The 17502-nt window shown below is 50.3% G+C and overlaps 1 protein-coding gene across 8 annotated transcripts in view; it reads left to right on the forward strand.

The window, feature by feature from the left end:
* LOC109909201 (protein Aster-B) overlaps positions 1 to 17502 on the forward strand; it is a 139937-nt gene that overhangs the window by 96310 nt on the left and 26125 nt on the right. Inside the window, exon 1 of one of the 8 annotated variants that reach the window (XM_031795586.1) lies at positions 2133 to 2582. The exons of the other annotated variants lie outside the window; for them this stretch is intronic. Within the exon in view, the coding sequence (XP_031651446.1) occupies positions 2572 to 2582 (11 nt within the window). The 5' untranslated portion in view covers positions 2133 to 2571. Of the gene's footprint in view, positions 1 to 2132; positions 2583 to 17502 lie in introns of those variants that run through there. 8 annotated transcript variants of the gene reach the window in all.

The following is a 17502-nucleotide window of genomic DNA, read 5'->3' on the forward strand; positions in this document are numbered from 1 at the left end:
GAGTAAATATTTGTAGGAACATGACAAGATTCAACAACTGAGACAAACTGAACAAGTTCCACAGACATGTGACAAACCGAAATGGAAAAATGTGTCCCTGAACAAAGGGGGGAGTCAAAATCGAAAGTAACAGTCAGTATCTGGTGTGGCAACCAGCTGCATTAAGTACTGCAGTGCCTCTTCCTCATAGACTGCACCAGATTTGGCAGTTTTTGCTGGCAGGTAGGTTACCCTACTCTTCCACCAAGGCACCTGCAAGTTCCCGGACATTTCTGGGGGGAATGGCCCTAGCCCTCACCCTCCGATCCAATAGGTCCCAGATGTGCTCAATGAGATTGAGTTCCGGGCTCTTTGCTGGCCATGGCAGAACACTGACATTCCTGTCTTGCAGGAAATCACGCACAGAACGAGTAGTATGGCTGGTGGCATTGTCATGCTGGAGGGTCATGTCACTATGAGCCTGCAGGAAGGGTACCACATGAGGGAGGAGGATGTCTTCCCTGTAATGCACAGCGTTAAGATTGCCTGCAATGACAACAGACTCAGTCCGATTATGCTGTGACACACCGCCCCAGACCATGACGGACCCTCCACCTCCAAATCGATCCCGCTCCAAAGTACAGGCCTCGGTGTAATGCTCATTCCTTCGACGATAAACTCGAATCCGACCATCACCCCTGGTGAGACAAAACCATGACTCGTCAGCGAAGAGCACTTCTTGCCAGTCCTGTCTGGTTCAGCGACAGTGGGTTTGTGCCCATAGGCGACGTTGTTGCCGGTGATGTCTGGTGAGGACCTACCTTAAAACAGGCCTACAAGCCCGCAGTCCTGTCTCTCTCAGCCTATTGCGGACAGCCTGAGCACTGATGGAGGGATTGTGCGTTCCTGGTGTAACTCAGGCAGTTGTTGTTGCCATCCTGTACCTATACCGCAGGTGTGATGTTCGGATGTACCGATCCTGTGCAGGTGTTGTTACACGTGGTCTGCCAATGCGAGGAAGATCAGCTGTCCATCCTGTCTCTCTGTAACGCTGTCTTAGGCGTCTCACAGTACAGACATTGTAATTTATTGCCCTGGCCACATCTGCAGTCCTCATGCCTCCTTGCAGCATGCCTAAGGCACGTTCACGCAGATGAGCAGGGACCCTGGGCATCTTTCTTTTGGTGTTTTTCAGAGTCAGTAGAAAGGCCTCTTTAGTGTCCTACGTTTTCAGAACTGTGACCTTAATTGCCTTCCGCCTGTAAGCTGTTAGTGTCTTAACGACCGTTCCACAGGTGCATGTTCATTAATTGTTTATGGTTCATTGAACAAGCATGGGAAACAGTGTTTAAACCCTTTACAATAAAGATCTGTGAAGTCATTTTGATTTTTACTAATTAGCTTTGAAAGACAGGGTCCTGAAAAAGGGACGTTTCATTTTTTGCTGAGTTTAGGTGGGTTTGTAGGTGGGTGGACTGTACTGTATGTGTATTGTAAGTTTTATATCAGTGTGCTCTGGGGTGTAGTGTGCCTTCTGGGGATTGGTTGTATGATTCAGAAGAGGCCAGAATGTAAAGTGACCTGAATGCCGGTGATGTCAGCCCCTCCATTCATGAACAGCATGAATAATTGAGTGGCCAGCAGGCTCAGAGCGCCAAGCAGTGGCAGAATGCAAAGTAGAGCCACCACTTTCTCTTCCTCCCTCACTCTCTCTGCCACTGTCACTCTCCCTCCCTCACTCTCTCTGCCACTGTCACTCTCACTCCCTCACTCTCTCTACCACTGTCACTCTCCCGCCCTCACACTCTCTCTGCCACTGTCACTCTCCCTCCCTCACTCTCTCTGCCACTGTCATGTTCCCTCCCTCCCTCTCTCTGCCACTGTCACGTTCCCTACCTCTTACTCTCTCTGCCACTGTCACTCTCCCTCCCTCACTCTCTCTGCCACTGTCACTCTCCCTCCCTCACTCTCTCTGCCACTGTCACTCTCCCTCCCTCACTCTCTCTGCCACTGTCACTCTCCCTCCCTCACTCTCTCTGCCACTGTCACGTTCCCTCCCTCAAACTCTCTCTGCCACTGTCACTCTCCCTCCCTCACTCTCTCTGCCACTGTCCCTCTCCCCCCTCTTCTACTCTATCAGCCTGTGTGTGCCTGTGAATATTGGATAAAACTGGTGATTGTGAGAGTCGAGTACACCCTTGCTTGGATACATACATAGCAGGCGCAAAAATCAAGAGGAAGCGGTGACAAATGCATGGGGAACAGGGCGCACCAGTCAAGAGGAAGAGCTGAGAAACGCACAGGGAACAGGAGAGAGGGGAGTCTGTGAGTGAAAAAGGGAGGGAGGGAGCAGCCTCCGAGAGATAGACACCGAGAGATAGAAATAGGCTGTGGACTAGCCTCAGTACACCCTCCAAAAGGAACGATCTGTGCTCTCTCTGCTTCCTCTCATCCGCCTGGCATGCTCTGGAACCCATCCTCCCCCCTTCCCCTCATCCTCCTGTCCCTCCTCCTTTCCCCCATCCGTGGCTCCCTCTGGTTGAATGAAGCCTTGGCTTGAAAGGGGGCTGATCGCATCGGAGCTGGGTCTACATGGCTACCAGGTTAGTGGGGAGGGAGAGAGCAGCCTGCCTGTCTGCATGCAGAAAGACAGACACACTTGTGCTGCATTCCAGTGCTGTATATGCAGATGGGTGGGGGTGGAATGGGAGTGTCAGTCAACAGCACAGCGATCCTCTTGTCCCGTTTGGCAGGTGTTGTCACAGGGACGTAATCTAGCTTGTTATTAAGAGATCACGCTGGCAGGAGGAGATCAGACCCCTAAGCCTGCTGAAGGAAATCTCCCAGGGCTCTTCTCTTCTCTCTATTCTGTTCTGTTCTCTCCCGGGGAGAGAGGAGGAGAAGGAGCTCTCAGATGAGCCTTGGATGAACGGCTCCTTGCTGCTCCTTTCTCTATATGAGGATATGGAGGTTTTTGAGTGCATCACAGCAACCAACGGCAGCTGGATGTTTGTGAACAATGTAAAGGATGCTGTTGTGCCTATGATTGACTGGTGAGGAGTTGAGACCATCGATCGGCTTGGATATGGTGGCCTTGTAGTTCTGTGGTCCAAGCGGATTTAACGTGTGTGTGTGTGTGTGTGTGTGTGTGTGTGTGTGTGTGTGTGTGTGTGTGTGTGTGTGTGTTAGGCAGTTAGGTAGTTGGGAGGGGGGGGGGGGTAGTGTGTTTGTTGTATGGAGTTTATTGCATGGGTGTGTGTACGTGATGTTTGAGTGTGGTGTGTGAAAGTGTAGGCTAGTATTAGTTGTGTGTATGTGCTGTTTGAAGCTATGTCATGCATGATTTGTGTGCGTGCGTGTGTTGTGCTCGGTCCACCCCTGCACTTTTAGCATGGTGAAGCACAAGGTCCATTGCCAGATGGGTATTTTCCAGGGTCAGCAAAAGCGTCAGTGAGAACAAGGCCCCTCGGAACAGCCCGGAACTCCGTGCATTGTGAAGCGAAGCGTTGCCCTCCTCATTTGGATAGCCTGAGCCCAGAGATTTAGAGCACATTACAAAAAGACAGCAACAAAGTGTCACCAGCAGACGGATTTGCTTTTCACACTGGGCATGTGTAGAGTACCAATCTCATTATATTGCTTTTCAACCTGCATCTTATTGCTCAGTGTTCTTTCTTTGACCATAATTTGCTTGTGTGGTCTATATTTGGTCTATTTGTGTTCCAAGTGCAGTCCAAGTGCATTGTTTTGTCGTTCTGCTGCAGTATGTACAGTCCATGTTCTTATCAACCTTATCTTACATACAATACAGTCAGGACTGATTGTTTCTGGTGCTGTAATGCAGATCAGCCCAGCTGCTTCCCTGCCTTAGGGAACTGCTGTAGCTACACACACAACCTGGTCTCAGGGCAATTTGTAGGATTTGGTACGTACGTTTAGTATGATATATTACATTACTTTAGGATACGTTATGAATGTAAAAAATATCATACAAATTAGAGGATGTACAGTATCATACGTCTTACCCGGTCGTATGAATTGCTTGAAGTAACATATTATACATATTTGAGAACGTATAGTGTTATATGTCTTTCTCTGAGGCCAGTTTGCTAGTTGCATCGTAACAACAAAGAGAATTATGGGCTGAATTTCTGTTGGTGGTTAGGTGAACTAACGACAAAGGTTAGGTCAAATGGGTTAAGGGTAGAATTAGGGTTAGGGGAAAAGTTAAAATGCTACAGTTGTCTTCGACTCGAGCATGCAACCTTTGGATTGCTAGACGGTCGCAACTAAACACTCATACATCCTCCCTGATAAACCTCCCTACTTTCTGTCTAAAGTAATTAGACCATTAGTAGGTATCATAAGTATTGTATGGCTGTGAGGCCAGGCTTCAAAACTGCAAATTATGTTATTAGATGGCAGATTGAGTATTATACTAATGTAGCGGGAAAAGTGTCAGGTTACCCAGTTCTACTCTATCCTCAATCAAAGTCAACCATGATAGTGTTGTCTCTCTCTCCCTCCCTCCCTCTCCAAATCCCTTATTTCCAGTTAAAAGGCCAAGCTCAACAGAAGGTCTGTCTCTGCCCAGTAGATTATATATAGAAGCATATTATGAATATTTAAAGAAATTCTCTCTAGTCACAGTTGCTATAGCAATATTCATATAGACGGTGCTTTGTTGCGCTTCATTTGTGGGGGCGAGAAGCCAGATAGGCTTTTTAGCTGTTTACCCACAATCCGCCATGCATTGTCTCTCACTAGTCATGACAACCACATCATTTTCTCTTACGAGTCATAATATACAAATGGTGCAGCTACTTTAATATTTTGTGTCATTGTTCTGTGTCAGCTTCAGGTATAGGCTAACGTCCAGAAACAGCTGTCTCTATTGTTCTACAGTAGGATCCCATTCTTACCGCCCATGTATCTGTCCTCTCCTCTCATGCTGAACAAACGGGAGACAATTTACTTGACAGTAATGTGTTTGGTTCATAGAGTAAGGCATTGTAGCATGTGTACTTATTCCTCATGTTATTATTTGTTTACATTCTGCATTGTTGGGAAGGGCCCATAAGTAAATGTTTTCACTGTTAGTCTACACCTATTGTAAACGAAGCATGTGACCTATATCATTTGATTTGATTTGGCTAAGGCTATAACGCTCTTGTCTGACTGTACATGTTAGCAGCATGTGTACCTGGTCTTGTTTAATAAGCAAAGACACACATTACTGGGAGTGAGCTGATCAAACCTCCATTCATATGCTGAGGATTTATCCATGTTCCCATTGTTTTGTTTTATCTCGAGGAGAGCACTGCTGAGAATTCCCTGACGAAAAGCAGTGATGTTGGTTTCCATGGAGATGCAGCCTTTATCATGTTGAGGGATGTGTGATCCAACTCTGAATGCTCACGATAACTGGCTGCACTGTTCTGAACATTTTTCAGACGCACATTCAATGCATTTAGGCTCTAGGCATGCAATATTAGTTGGCTTAGGGTGATGATTCATGTTTTGAAATACAGGTGCATAGGCTTCTATCCAATCAGGAGACAGAGAACAGAGCTGACAGCAGGTGATGTTAGGGCCTGTGATCATTATGACCCTGGGGTCAGTCAGAGCCATTAAACTTATGGAGTGAGACTGGCCATAATGGGGTTATAAACCCACAGTTAATGGTAATGATGATGACTGGCAGATATCTGACTGGGTAGTTCTAGTATGGTGTGTGCTCAGTTCTGATCTTAACTCTGTCTGGTTCTGTAGATCTGATGAAAGTCAGATGAGCGTGAGATCGTTAGTAACTGAGCCAGGATGTGACATGAAAGATGATGCAGCTCACACAGCCCACTGGCATATGAGAACTGTTCTGTGTGTGTGCTTGTGTGTGTCAGTGTCTGCGTGAATGTGCACCCAGGTGCATCTACGCCCTGTGGGTGCGTACGTCTATACTTCTGTTTTGTGTGTGTGTGTGTGTGTGTGTGTGTGTGTGTGTGTGTGTGTGTCAGACTGTCTCTGGGTTCAGGCAGTGATTCACATGCAGGAGAAATAGCAGTGTCCTCTGCTTTGTACCAGCTCATTGCATTATTCGCTGATACCACAGCACTACATGTTATGAGGGCCGCTTGTGAGACATTTCCTGTACACTCATATATCCTGTGCACTCGTATATCCTGTGCACTCGTATATCCTGTGCACTCATATATCCTGTACACTCATATATCCTGTACACTCATATATCCTGTACACTCATATATCCTGTGCACTCATATATCCTGTGCACTCATATATCCTGTACACTCATATATCCTGTGCACTCATATATCCTGTACACTCATATATCCTGTACACGCATATATCCTGTGCACTCATATATCCTGTACACTCATATATCCTGTACACTCATATATCCTGTACACTTTTACATGCATACAGCTGAAGTCGGAAGTTTACATACACCTTAGCCAAATACATTTAAACTCAGTTTTCACAATTCCTCACATTTAAGCCCAGTAAAAATTCCCTGTTTTAGGTCAGTTAGAATCACCACTTTATTTTAAGAATGTGAAATGTCAGAATAATAGTAGAGAGAATTATTTATTTCAGCTTTTATTTCTTTCATCACGTTCCCAGTGGGTAGGGAGTTTACATACACTCAATTAGTATTTGGTAGCATTGCCTTTAAATTATTTAACTTGGGTCAAACGTTTCGGGTAGCAAGCCTCCCCTTTTTCCTCCAAACATAACAACGGTCATTATGGCCAAACAGTTCTACTTTTGTTTCATCAGACCAGAGGACATTTCTCCAGAAAGTACGATCTTTGTCCCCATGTGCAGATGCGGTCTTTTTTATGGCGGTTTTGGAGCAGTGGCTTCTTCCTTTCCTCCAGCATCTTCACAAGGTCCTTTGCTGTTGTTCTGGGATTGAGTTGCACTTTTCGCACCAAAGTACGTTCATCTCTAGGAGAAAGAACGTGTCTCCTTCCTGAGTGGTATGACGGCTGCATGTTTATACTTGCATACTATTGTTTGTACAGATGAACGTGGTACCTTCAGGCGTTTGGAAATTTCTCCTTAGGATGAACCAGACTTGTGGAGGTCTACAATGTTTTTGGGGGGGTCTTGGCTGATTTCTTTAGATTTTCACATGATGTCAAGCAAAGAGGCACTGAGTTTGAAGGTAGGCCTTGAAATACATCCACAGGTACACCTCCAATTGACTCAAATTATGTAAATTAGCCTACCAGAAGCTTCTAAAGCCATGACATTTTCTGGAATTTTCCAAGCTGTTTAAAGGCACAGTCTATGCATAGTGTATGTAAACTTATGAACCACTGGAATTGTGATACAGTGAAATAATCTGTCTGTAAACAATTGTTGGAAAAATGACTTGTGTCATGCGCAAAGTAGATGTCCTAACCGACTTGCCAAAACTATAGTTTGTTAACAAGAAATTTGTGGAGTGGTTGAAAAACAAGTTTTAATGACTCCCACCTAAGTGTATGTAAACTTCCGACTTCAATTGTATACCGTTACACACACATGAGTATAGGCCTATACTCACAAATGCTCAAACATATTCTGAATCATCATTGTCTTGTATATTGAAGTATTATGCAGTAGGTACGTGTGCATACAGTCAGTTCTCCAGAAACATGCAGTACATTTGTACAAACACACTTTTGCTTATCAAATAACAACACCACATAATTTGTTTGTAACCACAATATACTCGATCAGAGCTGATGATCCATCCCATTAGTTAGATGAGAGATCAGCTCTGGGTACTGCTCTGGGTACTCCCTGACAGTTAGGATCAGCCAGTTCACTACCCAGCACCACCCAGTTCACCAGTTCACTACCCAGTTCCCCACCCAGTTCCCCACTTAGTTCACTACCCAGTTCCCCACCTAGTTATCCACCCAGTTCCACACCCAGTTCCCCACCTAGTTCACTACCCAGTTCCCCAACAAGTTATCCACCCAGTTCACTACCCAGTTCCCCACCGAGTTCACTACCCAGTTCCCCACCGAGTCCACTACCCAGTTCCCCACCTAGTCCACTACCCAGTTCCCCACCTAGTTATCCACCCAGTTCCCCACCCAGTTCCCCAACCAGTTCACTAGCGTTGACCAATAGCAGTGGATTATAAAGGGAATAGGGTGTCATTTGGGACGTTGTCTTTGCAGGCTTGTCTCAAGAGACAGGACCTAATAAACAGGTTGGCCTGTGGTTCAGGAAGGGAAGCGTCCCTTGCTCCACTCCTCCACGTCTCTCCTCCTTTCCTCTCCTCTCTTCCTCACCTCTCCTTTACTCCTCTCCTATCCTCCTCCTCTCCTTCACTCCTCTCCTATCCTCCTCCTCTCATTCACTCCTCTCCTATCCTCCTCCTCTCCTTTACTCCTCTCCTATCCTCCTCCTCTCCTTTACTCCTCTCCTATCCTCCTCCTCTCCTTTACTCCTCTCCTATCCTCCTCCTCTCCTTTACTCCACCTCCTATCCTCCTCCTCTCCTTCACTCCACCTCCTATCCTCCTCCTCTCCTTCACTCCTCTCCTATCCTCCTCCTCTCCTTCACTCCACCTCCTATCCTCCTCCTCTCCTTCACTCCTCTCCTATCCTCCTCCTCTCCTTTACTCCTCTCCTATCCTCCTCCTCTCCTTCACTCCTCTCCTATCCTCCTCCTCTCCTATCCTCCTCCTCTCCTTTACTCCTCTCCTTTACTCCTCTCCTATCCTCCTCCTCTCCTTCACTCCTCTCCTATCCTCCTCTCCTATCCTCCTCCTCTCCTATCCTCCTCCTCTCCTTTACTCCTCTCCTATCCTCCTCCTCTCCTTCACTCCTCTCCTATCCTCCTCCTCTCCTTCACTCCTCTCCTATCCTCCTCCTCTCCTTCACTCCTCTCCTATCCTCCTCCTCTCCTTCACTCCACCTCCTATCCTCCTCCTCTCCTTCACTCCTCTCCTATCCTCCTCCTCTCCTTCACTACACCTCCTATCCTCCTCCTCTCCTTCACTCCTCTCCTATCCTCCTCCTCTCCTTCACTCCACCTCCTATCCTCCTCCTCTCCTTTACTCCTCTCCTATCCTCCTCCTCTCCTTCACTCCTCTCCTATCATCCTCCTCTCCTATCCTCCTCCTCTCCTTCACTCCTCTCCTATCCTCCTCCTCTCCTTTACTCCTCTCCTATCCTCCTCCTCTCCTTCACTCCTCTCCTATCCTCCTTCTCTCCTTCACTCCTCTCCTTTACTCCTCTCCTATCCTCCTCCTCTCCTTTACTCCTCTCCTATCCTCCTCCTCTCCTTCACTCCTCTCCTATCCTCCTCCTCTCCTTTACTCCACCTCCTATCCTCCTCCTCTCCTTCACTCCACCTCCTATCCTCCTCCTCTCCTTCACTCCTCTCCTATCCTCCTCCTCTCCTTCACTCCACCTCCTATCCTCCTCCTCTCCTTTACTCCTCTCCTATCCTCCTCCTCTCCTTCACTCCTCTCCTATCCTCCTCTCCTTTACTCCTCTCCTATCCTCCTCCTCTCCTCACTCCTCTCCTATCCTCCTCCTCTCCTTCACTCCTCTCCTATCCTCCTCCTCTCCTATCCTCCTCCTCTCCTTTACTCCTCTCCTATCCTCCTCCTCTCCTTCACTCCTCTCCTATCCTCCTCATCTCCTTCACTCCTCTCCTATCCTCCTCCTCTCCTATCCTCCTCCTCTCCTTTACTCCTCTCCTATCCCTCTCCTCTCCTTCACTCCTCTCCTATCCTCCTCCTCTCCTTCACTCCTCTCCTATCCTCCTCCTCTCCTTTACTCCTCTCCTATCCTCCTCCTCTCCTTCACTCCTCTCCTATCCTCCTCCTCTCCTTCACTCCTCTCCTATCCTCCTCCTCTCATTCACTCCACCTCCTATCCTCCTCCTCTCCTTCACTCCACCTCCTATCCTCCTCCTCTCCTTTACTCCTCTCCTATCCTCCTCTCCTTTACTCCTCTCCTATCCTCCTCCTCTCCTTCACTCCACCTCCTATCCTCCTCCTCTCCTTCACTCCTCTCCTATCCTCCTCCTCTCCTTTACTCCTCTCCTATCCTCCTCCTCTCCTTCACTCCTCTCCTATCCTCCTCCTCTCCTTCACTCCTCTCCTATCCTCCTCCTCTCATTCACTCCACCTCCTATCCTCCTCCTCTCCTTTACTCCTCTCCTATCCTCCTCCTCTCCTTTACTCCTCTCCTATCCTCCTCCTCTCCTTCACTCCACCTCCTATCCTCCTCCTCTCCTTCACTCCTCTCCTATCCTCCTCCTCTCCTTCACTCCTCTCCTATCCTCCTCCTCTCCTTCACTCCACCTCCTATCCTCCTCCTCTCCTTCACTCCACCTCCTATCCTCCTCCTCTCCTTCACTCCTCTCCTATCCTCCTCCTCTCCTTCACTCCTCTCCTATCCTCCTCCTCTCCTTACTCCTCTCCTATCCTCCTCCTCTCCTTTACTCCTCTCCTATCCTCCTCCTCTCCTTCACTCCTCTCCTATCCTCCTCCTCTCCTTTACTCCACCTCCTATCCTCCTCCTCTCCTTCACTCCACCTCCTATCCTCCTCCTCTCCTTCACTCCTCTCCTATCCTCCTCCTCTCCTTCACTCCACCTCCTATCCTCCTCCTCTCCTTTACTCCTCTCCTATCCTCCTCCTCTCCTTCACTCCTCTCCTATCCTCCTCCTCTCCTTTACTCCTCTCCTATCCTCCTCCTCTCCTTCACTTCTCTCCTATCCTCCTCCTCTCCTTCACTCCTCTCCTATCCTCCTCCTCTCCTTTACTCCTCTCCTATCCTCCTCCTCTCCTTTACTCCTCTCCTATCCTCCTCCTCTCCTTCACTCCTCTCCTATCCTCCTCCTCTCCTTTACTCCACCTCCTATCCTCCTCCTCTCCTTCACTCCACCTCCTATCCTCCTCCTCTCCTTCACTCCTCTCCTATCCTCCTCCTCTCCTTCACTCCACCTCCTATCCTCCTCCTCTCCTTTACTCCTCTCCTATCCTCCTCCTCTCCTTCACTCCTCTCCTATCCTCCTCCTCTCCTTTACTCCTCTCCTATCCTCCTCCTCTCCTTCACTCCTCTCCTATCCTCCTCCTCTCCTTTACTCCTCTCCTATCCTCCTCCTCTCCTTCACTCCTCTCCTATCCTCCTCCTCTCCTTCACTCCTCTCCTATCCTCCTCCTCTCCTATCCTCCTCCTCTCCTTTACTCCTCTCCTATCCTCCTCCTCTCCTTCACTCCTCTCCTATCCTCCTCCTCTCCTTCACTCCTCTCCTATCCTCCTCCTCTCCTTTACTCCTCTCCTATCCTCCTCCTCTCCTTCACTCCTCTCCTATCCTCCTCCTCTCCTTCACTCCTCTCCTATCCTCCCCCTCTCCTTCACTCCTCTCCTATCCTCCTCCTCTCATTCACTCCACCTCCTATCCTCCTCCTCTCCTTCACTCCACCTCCAATCCTCCTCCTCTCCTTCACTCCACCTCCAATCCTCCTCCTCTCCTTTACTCCTCTCCTATCCTCCTCCTCTCCTTTACTCCTCTCCTATCCTCCTCCTCTCCTTCACTCCACCTCCTATCCTCCTCCTCTCCTTCACTCCTCTCCTATCCTCCTCTCCTTCACTCCTCTCCTATCCTCCTCCTCTCCTTCACTCCACCTCCTATCCTCCTCCTCTCCTTCACTCCACCTCCTATCCTCCTCCTCTCCTTCACTCCTCTCCTATCCTCCTCCTCTCCTTCACTCCTCTCCTATCCTCCTCCTCTCCTTTACTCCTCTCCTATCCTCCTCCTCTCCTTTACTCCTCTCCTATCCTCCTCCTCTCCTTCACTCCTCTCCTATCCTCCTCCTCTCCTTTACTCCACCTCCTATCCTCCTCCTCTCCTTCACTCCACCTCCTATCCTCCTCCTCTCCTTCACTCCTCTCCTATCCTCCTCCTCTCCTTCACTCCACCTCCTATCCTCCTCCTCTCCTTTACTCCTCTCCTATCCTCCTCCTCTCCTTCACTCCTCTCCTATCCTCCTCCTCTCCTTTACTCCTCTCCTATCCTCCTCCTCTCCTTCACTCCTCTCCTATCCTCCTCCTCTCCTTCACTCCTCTCCTATCCTCCTCCTCTCCTTTACTCCTCTCCTATCCTCCTCCTCTCCTTCACTCCTCTCCTATCCTCCTCCTCTCCTTCACTCCTCTCCTATCCTCCTCCTCTCCTTTACTCCTCTCCTATCCTCCTCCTCTCCTTCACTCCACCTCCTATCCTCCTCCTCTCCTTTACTCCTCTCCTATCCTCCTCCTCTCCTTTACTCCTCTCCTATCCTCCTCCTCTCCTTCACTCCTCTCCTATCCTCCTCCTCTCCTTCACTCCTCTCCTATCCTCCTTCTCTCCTTTACTCCTCTCCTCTCCTCCTCCTCTCCTTCACTCCTCTCCTATCCTCCTCCTCTCCTTCACTCCACCTCCTATCTTCCTCCTCTCCTTCACTCCTTCTCCTATCCTCCTCCTCTCCTTCACTCCACCTCCTATCCTCCTCCTCTCCTTCACTCCTCTCCTATCCTCCTCCTCTCCTTCACTCCACCTCCTATCCTCCTCCTCTCCTTTACTCCTCTCCTATCCTCCTCCTCTCCTTCACTCCTCTCCTATCCTCCTCCTCTCCTATCCTCCTCCTCCTCCTTTACTCCTCTCCTATCCTCCTCCTCTCCTTCACTCCTCTCCTATCCTCCTCCTCTCCTTCACTCCTCTCCTATCCTCCTCCTCTCCTATCCTCCTCCTCTCCTTTACTCCTCTCCTATCCTCCTCCTCTCCTTCACTCCTCTCCTATCCTCCTCCTCTCCTTCACTCCTCTCCTATCCTCTCCTCTCCTTTACTCCTCTCCTATCCTCCTCCTCTCCTTCACTCCTCTCCTATCCTCCTCCTCTCCTTCACTCCTCTCCTATCCTCCTCCTCTCCTTCACTCCTCTCCTATCCTCCTCCTCTCATTCACTCCACCCTCCTATCCTCCTCCTCTCCTTCACTCCACCTCCAATCCTCCTCCTCTCCTTTACTCCTCTCCTATCCTCCTCCTCTCCTTTACTCCTCTCCTATCCTCCTCCTCTCCTTCACTCCACCTCCTATCCTCCTCCTCTCCTTCACTCCTCTCCTATCCTCCTCTCCTTCACTCCTCTCCTATCCTCCTCCTCTCCTTCACTCCACCTCCTATCCTCCTCCTCTCCTTCACTCCTCTCCTATCCTCCTCCTCTCCTTCACTCCTCTCCTATCCTCCTCCTCTCCTTTACTCCTCTCCTATCCTCCTCCTCTCCTTTACTCCTCTCCTATCCTCCTCCTCTCCTTCACTCCTCTCCTATCCTCCTCCTCTCCTTTACTCCACCTCCTATCCTCCTCCTCTCCTTCACTCCACCTCCTATCCTCCTCCTCTCCTTCACTCCTCTCCTATCCTCCTCCTCTCCTTCACTCCACCTCCTATCCTCCTCCTCTCCTTTACTCCTCTCCTATCCTCCTCCTCTCCTTCACTCCTCTCCTATCCTCCTCCTCTCCTTTACTCCTCTCCTATCCTCCTCCTCTCCTTCACTCCTCTCCTATCCTCCTCCTCTCCTTCACTCCTCTCCTATCCTCCTCCTCTCCTTTACTCCTCTCCTATCCTCCTCCTCTTCTTCACTCCTCTCCTATCCTCCTCCTCTCCTTCACTCCTCTCCTATCCTCCTCCTCTCCTTTACTCCTCTCCTATCCTCCTCCTCTCCTTCACTCCACCTCCTATCCTCCTCCTCTCCTTTACTCCTCTCCTATCCTCCTCCTCTCCTTTACTCCTCTCCTATCCTCCTCCTCTCCTTCACTCCTCTCCTATCCTCCTCCTCTCCTTCACTCCTCTCCTATCCTCCTTCTCTCCTTTACTCCTCTCCTATCCTCCTCCTCTCCTTCACTCCTCTCCTATCCTCCTCCTCTCCTTCACTCCTCTCCTATCCTCCTCCTCTCCTTTACTCCTCTCCTATCCTCCTCCTCTCCTTCACTCCTCTCCTATCCTCCTCCTCTCCTTCACTCCTCTCCTATCCTCCCCCTCTCCTTCACTCCTCTCCTATCCTCCTCCTCTCATTCACTCCACCTCCTATCCTCCTCCTCTCCTTCACTCCACCTCCAATCCTCCTCCTCTCCTTCACTCCACCTCCAATCCTCCTCCTCTCCTTTACTCCTCTCCTATCCTCCTCCTCTCCTTTACTCCTCTCCTATCCTCCTCCTCTCCTTCACTCCACCTCCTATCCTCCTCCTCTCCTTCACTCCTCTCCTATCCTCCTCTCCTTCACTCCTCTCCTATCCTCCTCCTCTCCTTCACTCCACCTCCTATCCTCCTCCTCTCCTTCACTCCACCTCCTATCCTCCTCCTCTCCTTCACTCCTCTCCTATCCTCCTCCTCTCCTTCACTCCTCTCCTATCCTCCTCCTCTCCTTTACTCCTCTCCTATCCTCCTCCTCTCCTTTACTCCTCTCCTATCCTCCTCCTCTCCTTCACTCCTCTCCTATCCTCCTCCTCTCCTTTACTCCACCTCCTATCCTCCTCCTCTCCTTCACTCCACCTCATATCCTCCTCCTCTCCTTCACTCCTCTCCTATCCTCCTCCTCTCCTTCACTCCACCTCCTATCCTCCTCCTCTCCTTTACTCCTCTCCTATCCTCCTCCTCTCCTTCACTCCTCTCCTATCCTCCTCCTCTCCTTTACTCCTCTCCTATCCTCCTCCTCTCCTTCACTCCTCTCCTATCCTCCTCCTCTCCTTCACTCCTCTCCTATCCTCCTCCTCTCCTTTACTCCTCTCCTATCCTCCTCCTCTCCTTCACTCCTCTCCTATCCTCCTCCTCTCCTTCACTCCTCTCCTATCCTCCTCCTCTCCTTTACTCCTCTCCTATCCTCCTCCTCTCCTTCACTCCACCTCCTATCCTCCTCCTCTCCTTTACTCCTCTCCTATCCTCCTCCTCTCCTTTACTCCTCTCCTATCCTCCTCCTCTCCTTCACTCCTCTCCTATCCTCCTCCTCTCCTTCACTCCTCTCCTATCCTCCTTCTCTCCTTTACTCCTCTCCTCTCCTCCTCCTCTCCTTCACTCCTCTCCTATCCTCCTCCTCTCCTTCACTCCACCTCCTATCTTCCTCCTCTCCTTCACTCCTTCTCCTATCCTCCTCCTCTCCTTCACTCCACCTCCTATCCTCCTCCTCTCCTTCACTCCTCTCCTATCCTCCTCCTCTCCTTCACTCCACCTCCTATCCTCCTCCTCTCCTTTACTCCTCTCCTATCCTCCTCCTCTCCTTCACTCCTCTCCTATCCTCCTCCTCTCCTATCCTCCTCCTCTCCTTTACTCCTCTCCTATCCTCCTCCTCTCCTTCACTCCTCTCCTATCCTCCTCCTCTCCTTCACTCCTCTCCTATCCTCCTCCTCTCCTATCCTCCTCCTCTCCTTTACTCCTCTCCTATCCTCCTCCTCTCCTTCACTCCTCTCCTATCCTCCTCCTCTCCTTCACTCCTCTCCTATCCTCCTCCTCTCCTTTACTCCTCTCCTATCCTCCTCCTCTCCTTCACTCCTCTCCTATCCTCCTCCTCTCCTTCACTCCTCTCCTATCCTCCTCCTCTCCTTCACTCCTCTCCTATCCTCCTCCTCTCATTCACTCCACCTCCTATCCTCCTCCTCTCCTTCACTCCACCTCCAATCCTCCTCCTCTCCTTTACTCCTCTCCTATCCTCCTCCTCTCCTTTACTCCTCTCCTATCCTCCTCCTCTCCTTCACTCCACCTCCTATCCTCCTCCTCTCCTTCACTCCTCTCCTATCCTCCTCCTCTCCTTCACTCCTCTCCTATCCTCCTCCTCTCCTTCACTCCACCTCCTATCCTCCTCCTCTCCTTCACTCCTCTCCTATCCTCCTCCTCTCCTTCACTCCTCTCCTATCCTCCTCCTCTCCTTTACTCCTCTCCTATCCTCCTCCTCTCCTTTACTCCTCTCCTATCCTCCTCCTCTCCTTCACTCCTCTCCTATCCTCCTCCTCTCCTTTACTCCACCTCCTATCCTCCTCCTCTCCTTCACTCCACCTCCTATCCTCCTCCTCTCCTTCACTCCTCTCCTATCCTCCTCCTCTCCTTCACTCCACCTCCTATCCTCCTCCTCTCCTTTACTCCTCTCCTATCCTCCTCCTCCTCCTTCACTCCTCTCCTATCCTCCTCCTCTCCTTTACTCCTCTCCTATCCTCCTCCTCTCCTTCACTCCTCTCCTATCCTCCTCCTCTCCTTCACTCCTCTCCTATCCTCCTCCTCTCCTTTACTCCTCTCCTATCCTCCTCCTCTTCTTCACTCCTCTCCTATCCTCCTCCTCTCCTTCACTCCTCTCCTATCCTCCTCCTCTCCTTTACTCCTCTCCTATCCTCCTCCTCTCCTTCACTCCACCTCCTATCCTCCTCCTCTCCTTTACTCCTCTCCTATCCTCCTCCTCTCCTTTACTCCTCTCCTATCCTCCTCCTCTCCTTCACTCCTCTCCTATCCTCCTCCTCTCCTTCACTCCTCTCCTATCCTCCTTCTCTCCTTTACTCCTCTCCTATCCTCCTCCTCTCCTTCACTCCTCTCCTATCCTCCTCCTCTCCTTCACTCCTCTCCTATCCTCCTCCTCTCCTTTACTCCTCTCCTATCCTCCTCCTCTCCTTCACTCCTCTCCTATCCTCCTCCTCTCCTTCACTCCTCTCCTATCCTCCTCCTCTCCTTCACTCCTCTCCTATCCTCCTCCTCTCATTCACTCCACCTCCTATCCTCCTCCTCTCCTTCACTCCACCTCCAATCCTCCTCCTCTCCTTTACTCCTCTCCTATCCTCCTCCTCTCCTTTACTCCTCTCCTATCCTCCTCCTCTCCTTCACTCCACCTCCTATCCTCCTCCTCTCCTTCACTCCTCTCCTATCCTCCTCCTCTCCTTCACTCCTCTCCTATCCTCCTCCTCTCCTTCACTCCACCTCCTATCCTCCTCCTCTCCTTCACTCCTCTCCTATCCTCCTCCTCTCCTTCACTCCACCTCCTATCCTCCTCCTCTCCTTTACTCCTCTCCTATCCTCCTCCTCTCCTTCACTCCTCTCCTATCCTCCTCCTCTCCGTTACTCCTCTCCTATCCTCCTCCTCTCCTTCACTCCTCTCCTATCCTCCTCCTCTCCTTCACTCCTCTCCTATCCTCCTCCTCTCCTTTACTCCTCTCCTATCCTCCTCCTCTTCTTCACTCCTCTCCTATCCTCCTCCTCTCCTTCACTCCTCTCCTATCCTCCTCCTCTCCTTTACTCCTCTCCTATCCTCCTCCTCTCCTTCACTCCACCTCCTATCCTCCTCCTCTCCTTTACTCCTCTCCTATCCTCCTCCTCTCCTTTACTCCTCTCCTATCCTCCTCCTCTCCTTCACTCCTCTCCTATCCTCCTCCTCTCCTTCACTCCTCTCCTATCCTCCTTCTCTCCTTTACTCCTCTCCTCTCCTCCTCCTCTCCTTCACTCCTCTCCTATCCTCCTCCTCTCCTTCACTCCACCTCCTATCCT

This window comes from Oncorhynchus kisutch, linkage group LG18 (genome assembly GCF_002021735.2).
Source record: "Oncorhynchus kisutch isolate 150728-3 linkage group LG18, Okis_V2, whole genome shotgun sequence".
In the NCBI taxonomy this organism is placed as follows: domain Eukaryota; kingdom Metazoa; phylum Chordata; class Actinopteri; order Salmoniformes; family Salmonidae; genus Oncorhynchus; species Oncorhynchus kisutch.